Source organism: Ambystoma mexicanum, chromosome 9, assembly GCF_040938575.1.
Source record: "Ambystoma mexicanum isolate Mex_15411 chromosome 9, UKY_AmexF1_1, whole genome shotgun sequence".
NCBI classification, from domain to species: Eukaryota; Metazoa; Chordata; class Amphibia; order Caudata; family Ambystomatidae; genus Ambystoma; species Ambystoma mexicanum.
This window is the reverse complement of record NC_090931.1, coordinates 237,002,715-237,015,282: the sequence shown is the minus strand read 5'-3', so window position 1 is coordinate 237,015,282 and position 12,568 is coordinate 237,002,715. Positions and strand designations below refer to the sequence as shown.

At 45.7% G+C, this 12,568-nt stretch overlaps 1 protein-coding gene across 5 annotated transcripts in view; it reads right to left on the bottom strand.

Annotated features, from left to right (window-relative positions):
• The window catches only part of MSANTD2 (Myb/SANT DNA binding domain containing 2), a 257,973-nt gene that overhangs the window by 115,354 nt on the left and 130,051 nt on the right, over positions 1 to 12,568 (bottom strand). For all 5 annotated transcript variants that reach the window (XM_069614534.1, XM_069614533.1, XM_069614530.1 and 2 more), the window contains one exon: positions 7,076 to 7,139. In XM_069614534.1, coding sequence (XP_069470635.1) covers positions 7,076 to 7,139 — 64 coding nt within the window. The remainder of the gene's footprint in view (positions 1 to 7,075; positions 7,140 to 12,568) is intronic.

The following is a 12,568-nucleotide window of genomic DNA, read 5'->3' as shown; positions in this document are numbered from 1 at the left end:
TGGGTACAAGGAAGTACACTGAATAAATACCCTTGTTTACATGGTGAATGGGGATGACTTCTATGGTGCCCTTTTCCTGAAAGATCTGCACCTCTTGCAGCAGGATTTGCAAGTGTGCTGGTGATAGACATCTGCTCCTTGGTGGATGGTAGCGAGGTGGCCTGTGGAACTCGATACAATAACCGTTGGTGAGGGTCTTGAGCACCCACTGGTCTGATGTAACCCCCTCCCATGTGTGAATGAATGACAACCATCCCCCGACCAGGGTGGCATGGGAAGGTACCCAGACTGGCGAGTCATTTTGACGCAGAGGCCAGGAAGCCTCTTGGGGTGGAGAGTTTCTGCCTCTACCCTTGCCTATACGCTGTCCCCTTCGCTGGTATTGGCTGTTGCCAGCTGAACCAAGTCCGGAGGACCATGGTGTACTTCCTACGCCATATTGCATGTGTGGAGATTGGGAGATTGGGAGAAGGACTGACCCTGAAAGGAACAGAGTTTGCACCTCCCCGCTGCTGAAAAAGCTTGGCTGTGATTTGATTGAGCGTCTTATGCTCTTTCTTAGCTGTTTCCAAGTCGTCATCCACAGCCTTACCAAACAAGTTAGACTCTTCCACGGGCCTATTTATCAAGGAGGCCTGAGTCTCCGGTTTGAAACCTGAATTCTTTAGTCAGGCGTGTCTCTTGAGGAGAGTTCCCTGTGATAGTGTGTCCCTCTGTTTCAGCAGCGTCTAGTGTGTTTTTCAGAATGTTGTGGGTCACCTGTATACCCTCAGAGACGACCGCCAGCAGGCGTTATTGCATGAGTTCAGAGACCTCTTGGAGGCCTTCTTGGAGCAGGCCCCATTGCAAGTCACTGTAACTAGCGAGAAGGGCGGTGTTATTCACAATTCTGGTAGAATAAGCTGCGGACGCGTAATGCAGTTGCCAAGGGCATCATGTTGTTTGCATTCCTTATCGGGGGTGGCACCCCAGTCCTCTTTCTGGTGGTTGTAACTAGAGAGTCTGGTGTGGCATGGCCTTGAATGTACATAGGGTCAGATGGAGTGAGGCGAAACAGTTTCTCAACCCGAGGGTTGACAACCCTTGTGAGGGAAGGAGACAGTAAGGAAGGAGCCAGGCGTTTCTTTACTGAGTTTAGCAGAGGTATAGCTTGACTTGTAGGAGGTTTTTCTTTAAGAATGTACTCGACAAAATCAGAGTCCTGAACAGCCTCCTGTGTGGAAATTTGGATATGGTCTACGGCCCCTTTAGGATGGCATTAAATGGCATCTGGTCATCAACTGGCGATAGCTGCCTCTGTTTAGGTGAGGAAGGCGGGTCCAGACAAATAACGCCTAGGTCTGGGGTAAGACTGGGTGAGAGCCAAGGCCCTTCATCTCGTTGATCTTGTCCCCAGTCTGGGCACTGGTAGGTTGTGTCCTGACCAAAAGGATTGTCCTCATGACTAAAAGGATCTGCATCTTTTTCCTATGGCTCAGAAAACTCGAATACCTCCTCTTGATGAATCTGTGCTTCAATTGGGAGCTTCTGCAGCTTTGTTAGAATGGGGCAGGAGGAGTCCTCCCTAGGTCTCTTGGGAGCAATGAATCTTTCGGAAAAGTCTATGAATTGTGACATTTTATCCATATAATTTTCAAACCTCTGCCTAGTCCACAGGGATGCAGCAGAGGGGTCCGGAGGAGGGAAAGAATCTTCAGGGGGACAAGGGGAGCTTGAGGGGGGGGTTACCAGCTAAAGCCCTAGAAAGATGCAGGGGACTTTCAGAGTACTCCTCTCGATGAGAAGGAATGCCTTTTCGCTGTTCCACTGCCAAAACAATAGCTGCAAGACTCTTGCGTACTTTCAGTGGCTGTATGATGGATTTCGATGTGCCTGTAGGCGCCGTTGCGGACTCTGTGGAAACCTTAGGAGCTGACGTGCTCTTGGACGGCGTATCGGCACTCATGTGCTTTTTAGTGGGAACGCCCTTATGAGTAGAATGCCCAGTCACATGCCGAGAAGGCGGTTGCGGGGAAGGCGCCGGACCGTGAAGGTCGGCAGGCACCATCAAAGTTTTCGGCAGGCCCGTTGGTGTTTGGTGCTTCCTCAACGTATCCATCGAGGAGGCTCAGCGGGTTGTGTGCTTTTCCTTGGGTGGTGCGTCTGTGCCCCTGTTGCCGGGGTGTGAACTCCCCATAACAGTACCGGTGGTCTGCCTGCCGGGGACGTGCACCTGGGAACCGGAGGGTTCTGCCGAAAGGTCTATGGCCTCCAGATTGGAGCCATGGCTGATGCTAGAGTCCTCGTCATCTGAGGCGACAGCGCCAACGGTGGGACCAACCTTCGGCATGCATCGTGTAGGCCCCCCACCGCTTTGTCCACCTATCTTTTAGCATCTTAGGACGAAAGAATTTGCAGGACTTACAGTAACGCTCGCCGTGGTCACGAGGTAAGCACCTATTGTGTTCGCGATGGGTGTCCTTCCAGGGGTCTTTTCCGTTGCACGACTGACAAAACTTAAATGGAGTTCTCTCCATAGCAGCGGTACAAGGCGGCAGCCAGACCAGAAAGGGTACGAGGAGAAAAGGAAATGCATTCTACCCAGGGCCCCAGTCTCCCTACTGTAAGGACCTGGCCGGAGGGCCAAGGCCACGCAGTCGACACACGTCTATCGAGGCACCAGTCGCCGAACAGCAGTGGATGTCTTTGGCTTAGGGGTCCACGAAGCAGTCATCGAAGAAGTAGTCAAAGACTAGACGACCATCGGTCATGGGACAACGAAATAACTATTTTGCAATAACTCTTGCGAGCTCCGCATAAGGCGACCAACTACTTCAGCAGAAAAAAACAATCTGAGGGACATCGACGCGTGAGGGATTTTGGGTACACTACACGTTAGGGATAGTGTTGCAGTCATGCCCCACGTCCTCTTTCGATCATTGAAAGAAAGATTTAATACTCTGCGGTTACCACTAGATGTTGGACTATATGCACAGCATGTGATTCTAAGCAGATTAACAAGCATCAGAAACAAGTCTAACTGATGTAAAGCAGAATGAATTATTATGTATACCAAGTGAAAGTAAAGTGGAGAAAGTGGCAGTATAAGAGCTTGGCAAGCACATCAGCAGACTATCATTGTGAGTTTAAAGGCCAGAGCAATTACCAACAACACAAGTGGACAACGTTGCTAGAAACAAACAACCATTGCCAAAGCCAAGAGGGAACAATTAAGAAACAAGTGGTGTGTAAACTATTGTTAGAGGAAGAGAGAGGCAACAGGGGAAACTGACCTAAATAAGCATTGCCTGCACCAAAGAAGAGCAGAAGTGAGAAAATGACATTGTCAGCGCATGGTTAATGCAAGAGGGGGGAAACGAGTGTCAGGAAAGCTCACAAAAGGTGTGCAGAAGGAGAGGAGCATAACCTGCATTGCATGTGGCAGTCAAGAGTGTGGAACAAACAGCACAGATGTGTCTTCATGTTTTCCTTGAAGTAGTCCACATTGTTGCTGATCAATTTATAAGTATTTTTTTAGTTGTATAAAGATAAAACTAAACCACTAGAATACTTGTCGAACTAGTAGTAGTAGAAGATTTGCTAATCCTGGCAGCGGAGTACAACATGTCACGGGACCTTGTAGTATAGGCCTGCCAGGTGAGTGAACCAGGCATAAGTCATTGATGCACTGTGGTGTGGTTAAAAGTGTTGAAGTGGTAAGTCCACAAAAGCACATTGTGAACTATTACAGAATCATCCTGATGGAAACCTTTTTGTTGTTCTTGATGATCTATGGAAACCTCCTCATACTTTGAAGAAATATTGTGTAGAAATCTGCTCCAAGTGGAGGGACCAAAGAATTGGTGAACACTCTGAACTGTTGGTTAAATTCAGCTGAGAGACTTATTAGAACTTTGTAGCAAGACAGGATTTCCTTATTCTTTTGAACTGTCGTTTGAAATCCTGATTCAATATGGGGAGGGAGATTCGCCCAGGTTACAAGGAGAAAACAGTTACTTAATCTTCAATATAACTGCTCATTTTGTTGTATCCGAATTACTATATATTACCTTATTGGGTTTGTTGTATGTACAAGTGAGAGGGACAGAATCCTTGGGCCTCATTACGAGTCCGGCGGTAACCGTGACGGAAATTCAGGCAGGTTACCGCCGGACTCGTATTACCATTCCGCCTCCGTGATTGCCGGAATCACCGGGGCATAACAACCCCAGTGACCCGGTAATTCCGGAGGCAGAATTCTGTTAATCCCCATTCCCATGGAGTCCGATAGGACTCCATGGGAATGGGGAAGTGGAAACACCGGCACCATGCTGTAATGGTGCCAGTGTTTCCATGTCTGCCTGCAGGAGGGTGGTGTTAAAACCGCCAGGTCAGACCTGGCAGGAAGGACACCTCCCGCCTGCAGGACTCTTGATCAGCCGGTCTGGAAAGAACAGTGGTGGCGGATTTACCACCACTGTTCTTTCCGGACCGGCTGACTTGTAATGAGGCCTCTTGTGTTAGAGTGTTTCCTTTATTTTACTTTAGGCAGGGAAATCCTCCTCAGGATAGGGATAGTGAGGCATTTATCAAACGCTTTTTGAGTTTTATAAAATGGCACCTTTTGAAAAACCCTCACATTTCTGACCCCTCACACCACCCTGGAGGAACAGGGAGATTCGAAGCCAGACAGACCAGACAAGCCAGGAGAGCGGAGACTGGGACACTTACCCGCAGGCCGAAGTGTTCCTGAAAGGTCCGCCGTGGATGGACTGGCAAAGGAGAAGCAAAGGATAACCAGCTGATTGAGAAACTGGAACGCACGGTCAGCAGGATATGTGCAGCCCAGGAACAGAGGAGCAGCCTGTTAAGCCATCTTCGTTGTGGCGGTACCTGGCAGGGTAGTGAACCAGGTCTGCCAAAACCCAGAGAAGAGTAAAGACAGTCTGGAATCCGCACCCAAAGAAGAAGAATCTCAAACCATCTTCTTATTTACAGTGCATGGCAAGGTAGTGAACCAGGTCTGCCCACAACAGGGAGAGAGAGAAATACAGGTCTGGGAACCTCCCCCATTTAAACAGGAAACCAGTGGGAGATTTGCAAGTCAAAGCAAAGGGCCAGGGGAAGGGAGGCAATCCCCCTGGCATTGTGGACTACTGTACAAAATTATAAGAAAGACCAGGGGAAGGAAGTCATCCCCCCAACCTTCGTGAACTGTGACAAAGACTTGGAAGGGCCTGGGGAAGAGGGTAATTTCCCCACCACAATGAAACTGCAAGCCAAGTGAGATCAGGGGAAGGAAGCCATAGTCCATGGTGTTGTGTACCGTGGAGTCAAGAGACAACAGGGGAAGGAAGCCATACTCCCTCCCCCCAGTATTGTGTATCGTGAAACCAAGCAGAAAAAGGCCCAGGGAAGGGTGTCATTCCATTGGCACTGCGAAAGTGTTGAGAACAAGCTAGTTGGAGAAGGGAAACATTCTGCGGGAACCCAATAGTGAGAAAAACTATGGGCAATAAGGGATTATGTTTGAGTTGGAACTTTTGAGTTTGAAGTGAGAAATGTACAGCATCTAAAGCTGGAACTTTGTGTTGTATCCAGAAAAGAAACAGACCTGGAGAAGGGAGACATTTTCACATGTGCAGTTCTCACCTGCCAACTGTAACCCAGTTTCCAGCAGAAGGGAATCATTCTTCTGGACCAAGAAGACCCAGTACCTCTTTAGTTTAGTTGTTAGTGTAAGGGATGGAGGTAGGCATTTTGACACACGACGGGGGACTCTCATTTACTTGGACATTCAGACAGATTCCTTAGTTCCTGAGTAGAGGCATGGCATCCCATCTTAGAGTTAGGGAGAGATAGGTTTCCTCTTTATTTTCAAACAATAAAAATCTATGCTAACAATCATGCTACCTACCTGTGTGTCAGTCCCCTCCTTCTACACCCTTACAAAACATTCTACTACCATAAAAAGCAGGAGTGGCGACTAGAAAAAAAACGTTCACCCCATACAAGTTTCCCTGCCTATAACCAGAATCAATACCTAAAACGGAAAAGGGGAAATCTGTGGACTGGGCTGCCACCCTGGACATCACACTCTGGTATCTTAGCTATGAAAGCGTTTGGCCCCATCTGATAACTATAAGATAAGCAACTACAAAAATAAAAGCAAACATTTCAATTTATTTCAATGAATGTTACTTTCTAACATACTAAAAGCCAAAACAATTTTGAAACCCTATTGAAGGTTAATATGAGGGCAAAAAATATTACCATGTGCTGGTCGCAACCCACTGCACTTCTCCGATTTTACAAGGAATAAAACAGTCATCTCATCATAGGGAATTTGGGGTGGAAGGGCCATATAAGGGTGCAGGGATCCAGCGCTTTAAAGCTATAGCTTCAGATAACATTTTGAGGGTGGGAGTATTTTACTTCCGACCGTTGACAGTTGGGACTAAAAGGACTTTTGATGGAATAAAAAAAAATCCTCAATATCAACTGGGTTATTTTAGGCAAGAAAAATACATTTTAATTTGAAAGAGTTAGGTTTGTTTTCGCACATACTTTCTTAGTGATCATTTCCAAAAATGAAAGTATGCTTTTATAGGCCACCTTAAGATCAGAAAATACTTTAGAACAGCTCCTCTGTGTTAAATGCACTGCAGATGCCTCCAATCTAAAGACAACACAGCTGGAAACAAGGGACAGACACATACATATGTGCTGTTGTGGATTTGCTCAAATTTAGCTTATGCTGTTTATGTTTAGAGACATTTTTAGCCATATTGATTTTTTGAATAGTACAAGATTCCATGGAAGCAACGTTTGGCATAAAAATCTTCCTGAAAGGAATATTGAATTAGACAGCACAGAGCAAGTCGGAATATTTTAAAAGCTGAATTACAAATACAATAAAGAAAATACTAGAAACATGAATACATTTCTAGGATAAATGCGTTTGATATATAAAATAAAGCCCAGTAAACTCCCCGTTTTCAAAGATTTATGAATTGCAGCTATAAAAGCATTTAATTTACTTCAGTAAAATTACAATCCTTTAGCTTAGCCGGAAACATGGCTTCTTAAGACTTACTGCAGCTCTTCAGAGGACTCAGGTCTAATGTTCATAGGCTTCTTTGGGGCAGCGCTTATTTCAACTGAAAAGAAAAAACACTTGTGAAAAAAAGCAAAATAAAAACGTTACTTTCTCAGTTACGTTAAAGCTGCTTTGAAAATATTCGCGCTTGAGGGTCAGTTTCGTTATTAATATTCAAATTATGGTGGTCTTAAATCAAAGTCAATTATCAAAGTACACTCACTCTGCAACCCACTCTAATCTGGATGCCAATACAACCATTCAATGAAGATGGCACTCACAAAGTCTCCAAATTCTTGACAGCTGCTCAGCACACACTCCTCCTCATTCTATTAGATCTTTCTGCAGTTTGACATGGTTGATCATCACCCATCTGCTCTTGCAACTAACTAGCTATAGGCTAGTGATAATCGACTCTTGGCGAGTAAGAAATGATGTGCTTTGTCTATTGTGACGGATAGGAAGGAGGCGGAAACTTGAAGAACATGATTACTGGTGTTTATTAAAATAATAAGGATAAGGCCCATCTTTCCCTATTGCTAGAGGGGTATCCCTGCCTATATAAATAACTCAAGGCGCTAATCAGAACAACCCAAATTAATTTGTCCACGGTCCAAAATTAGTTCTAACTGGCCCTACAACTATTTTAACTAATTTAAATTATACTAGGAGAATGTCTCCCCTCTCTTAGTTATCTCGTATGGCAATGTCCCTTCTTAATCCAAAGTTCCCTTCAGTAAGATAGCTCCAAATATTTTCTTGCCACCTTCTGGACAAGATCCTGGAACTATTAAAATGTACTTGGGTTTTGTTTCCCCTTTTTTGACAGTTTTACAATCCTTTGTATCACTCTTTCATATACTTTGATCTAGGCTTACATGCCTTTCTGACTCTTGTAACTCAGGCCTTCTTAGGTTGTTATCCTTTCTAGTGACTTCACCTTCCTCCTCTCCTAGGGTTGCTCAGTTTGAATATTTCTCCTGTTATCTGGTACACTTGATTTCACTTCCCATACATAAACTTCTCTTTCTGGTTTCCTCCACTCTTATTTCTTAAACCATTGTAATTTCCCCTCTTCAACGGGCGTTTGTGCCCCGTTCTTAATACCTTCTCTTTCAGACTTATTCGTTATTCTTTTGATCACAATAGCACAGTTACACTTTAATGGCTCTATATTTAATATCTCGTTAATTGCACCGGACGAGTTTATCCTGCTCCATAACAATGCCCTGGTGGCCTGCCGGTAATCCCATTACCTCTGTATCTGCAGATGAACAATGTTGGGCTCTGCGTAAGCTTGGGTTCTCTTCCTCTGCTCAGGATCTTGTGCTTCTCCTTGTTATCGGTGTCCCAAACCCGATCCTCTCTCTCGTTAGGACCCAGTCTGGATTCGGCTCGCAGGGTGCCCGTCTCCCCCGCTGGGTGGTTTCGGCGCTATTCAAAAGGCACAGTGTCGTGGTTGCGCCACTACCGGGATAGGGATTCCCTTCTCCCCAGCTTCTCTCTGTTCACAAATGAAGAGCCTCCAGGGTTTCCCTCTGATGTTCAGGACTCCTCTGAAAGTCACAGTCTCTGCGGCTGTTATCGGCTCTGCCTCCTCTAGGCATCACCTGGTCAGGGGGATTACCCTGCTTAAGCTCTTCTCTCTGTCTGTGCTTTGCCCCTCGTCTGCGTGCTCTCCTTTTCCAGCCTTCTCATCTCAGTTAAATGTACGTCTCTCCTTAAAGAGACAGATCCTCCAGCATTATGGGATATTTTGTTTGGTCTTCAGCCAAATCCCTGGATCTTGTAAAGTTCTTCATATCGGATAGCCCCATGTATGCCACTATGGTGGATGGTCTAGGGAGTTCCTCACAGGAACGGGAGTCCTTGTCCCCGAAGGGAGAGTGTCTCCCAGTAAGGTCCCACTTGCCCAGACCCCTAGGGAGGATCTTGCGGAACGGACTCACGTCCCTAGCCTCAAAGGGGGAGGCTCCACCTTGGAGAGAAGGGCCACCTTGGAGAGAAGGGACGAATACCCTTGATTTGTTACACTATGTATAGAATTGAGGTGGCAAGTAAATTTATGGCTGGCTAGGTGCTTGCAACTTGAAATGTGTAGCCCTGAGCATCCCTCCTTCAATTTCTTAACTACCCATGATTGAAAACACTGTAATTGAGTGGCTGTCATCCCATCTGCCCAACCACTACTTGTTCAGCATATGGAACTCCAAATCATCCTCCCAAGCGCAATACTTCCGGTGGGCGTTACCCTAGGATCAGTTCTTAAGCCCATCAGCCACCATGTACTTCGCTCCTCCCTGGGTAAACTAATTTCTTCCTTTAGCTTCAACTATCAGCACTTCACTGGCAATACCCAGATCATCGTCACTTCCCCTCCTTCATCCCGCTTTCCCCCAATGCATAGCCGACTGTCTGACAGCCATGCACCATTGAATGGCTGTTCGCTGCCTAATGCTCAACTCCTCTAATATGGAAGTAATGTTTCTCCCTACCGCCAAAGCCAAGTCTTCTAGGCCTTCTCTCACCACCTTTCCCCCAGATTTGCTTACCCCAACATTCAGCCAGAAATACATGTTGTATACTAGTCACTTTTACTTCCTGAAAGTGAGCATTATCACAGGAAGACACTCTACTTTTTCTGCCTGATCTGAAAAGGTACTTTAAGAAAAACTAGATGTTAATATGCCCAAATTAGTAGGTGTCTAACACCTATTATAGGAAGACAACCAAGCTGCTGTTCCTCCAATGTGTTCTGGTATCTAACAAACTATAAACACAAAAAAGGAAACATTGCTAACTAATAACCAATCTATTATAGCTATATGTATCAAAACAAATCTAATATATAAAACTGAATGTGTGTGTGTGTGTCTGTGTGTCTGTGTGTCTGTGTGTCTGTGTGTCTGTGTGTGTGTGTGTGTGTGTGTGTGTGTGTGTGTGTGTGTGTGTGTGTGTGTGTGTGTGTGTGTGTGTGTGTGTGTGTGTGTGTGTGTGTGTGTGTGTGTGTGTGTGTGTGTGTGTGTACAAATCCACACCTTGAACCCACATCTACCAAATTTTGCATGGATTCTTCTTTTGTCGATCGTAGTCTATGTTTTGGCAGGGCCAAGATTGTAGTCTATGTTTGGATGCAAACAATACACTCCCTGGTCAAGCTAATTTACTGATGCTCACCCCGATTCACTACAGTAGTTACTAGAAGGAGGCAAAATTTGGAAAAGTATCTGAAGCAAAACGTTCGATGTGTTGGTTATTCCTTTGAAATGTATTACTACTGTATACAGTTTGACAGTGTTTATTAAAGCATGTTTAAATTGAATTAAAAAAAAATATATTTTTTGGGGGGGATTTTGTAGTTTATTGCAAACTTTTATCAATACATCACATATTCATAAAACTCCATTAGATCTCACAATCCCCCACAAGCATTCCCCTACCCACAATTAACAGTTCCCTCCCTTATAACACTCTCCTCGACAATTTAAAAATGTCTTTCAAAAACTGTACCAGCACCAAAATCGCCCGAACGTCTTCTCCACCCATTGGGAGGTTCCAAAACTTCTTAGCGCAATAGCATTGTCTCTTGTTTATCCAATCCCCCAGATGTCCAGTTCTGACTGCCGTCAAACCCTTACAATATACTGTGACGTGTTGCAGCATTTCTATCCGAGTCTCAGACTGACAGAATCTACAGGCCACGTCATTCGACTTGAGATCATCTTAATTTCCTAAACTTGGTAGGGTGCATGTTAAGATGGAATCTAAGGAACTGTGTCCAATACCAAGGTGAAGGAAAAAGCTACAATTATCTCAGAGTGAAGCCGTGGGCCTTAACTTCTTTCCCAAGAGCCGACAGCAAACAATGGATGCTCCTGTCTTCCATTGTACGGACCCAGTCCGACTCCCAGATTTAATTGTTTTATCTTGTCAGTGTTGATTACCAATGTTTCTAAATTCACACCTAAAGAATCCAGCGTGGCCCTACAGCAACTCTCCCACTGTCCCAGGATGTCAGGGACCATCTTACACAACGCTGCACCAAGGATCTCAAAGGGCATAGGAGGAGTTGGTAACATGTATTTCCGAAACAGTGACTGCGACTTCCAGATCATTCTTGCACATAACGTGATGATCCCAACTCGTACCTAAACGCAGAAGTCGCTATCAAGTTTGGACGCTTCAAGATCTTCCTCCAGAAAGGCACCCCCCCAAGCCCAAGAGAAGCCCACACTTTACACGGCGTAAAAAGAAAACCCTCTGCTCCAAAAACTAGTGCCGGGGTGACTTTAGCTGCGTAAAAGGTCAGCACTGGCTTTTTTGAAAATTTGACAAACATTCTATGGATCACAATCTCCTGTGATGTCATCATCGTCCCTATCAGGAGGGATGGTAGGGTGCACTGCCTTGTTCGAGGTAGCCGTAGCTGCCTGGACCACCAGACTCTTGGGAGTGGGGTGTTGGGACAGGTAGCCGGGGTCGCTAATGGAAGGGCGGTATTTTCATGTAAGAGATATGTTCACCACCGGAGTAGTCTCCAGGGTCTCCCAATTCCTGGCCACCCTTTTTTTAAGAGCCACATGGAAAGGTAACACAGGATCCGTGGGCGGACCCTGGTCCAAAATGTCTGAGATCATCCTGATCAAAATGCACTGGAGGCCTAAATATTCAACAACTCTAGACATAAGTTGCCGTTAGGAGGAGTCAGCATGCTCTCCTGGCTTGCCGAACTCCAGCTCAGGAGAGGTGTCAATACCACTAGCATTATGCAAAGTGTCTCAAAGATCTTGCATCCTACTCTCCTCCGAAATGAGATAGTCAGGCACATTAGGGGTCCCATACTGGAGACCAAAAGGGGTCTTCCTCATCTGAATGCTCCTCCTCCTCAAAAATCAAATGAGGGACTTAATCCTTTTTCAGTAAAGGGGCAAACATTTTTTCAGGTGTGGAACCCAGAGGCTTTGAAACAGTTGAAGGCGACGACCTTGACTTAGCCAGTGTCTTTTTTTGGATGTTACACAGGCCCTTTAGGCTGAACTGAAAAAATTGGTCCAGCCGGCACAAACAGTTTCGATATCAATGGTATCGGCATCGACGTCGACAATGGCGTCGAAGGCCTGACAGGGCTCGAGGACCCGATGGCTTTGGTGCTGAGGGCTTCGAAGGCGTTGACGACATGGACTGACCGTGTGGGGTGGAGTGTTGGAAAGATGATGGCAGAATTTGGGCAGGTTACAAATTAAGTTTTTGATAGAGAGTTGTAGTTGAGTGTAGTGTAGGAAATGGGGGAGTGGAGTGCGGGAGAGAGAAAGGAAAACAGTGCGGGAGACAGGAGTTGGAAAGCGGGTAATTGTAGTTAGCATGCAAGTAAGTAGGTGTAGGAGACAGTAGGGATGGTAGAGACGGGTGTATGGGGGCGAGGAGAAGGTTGCAGGAAAAAAGTGTGGAGGGTGTGTGAGAAGAGCGTGTATATTGATAGGGTAAGAATGG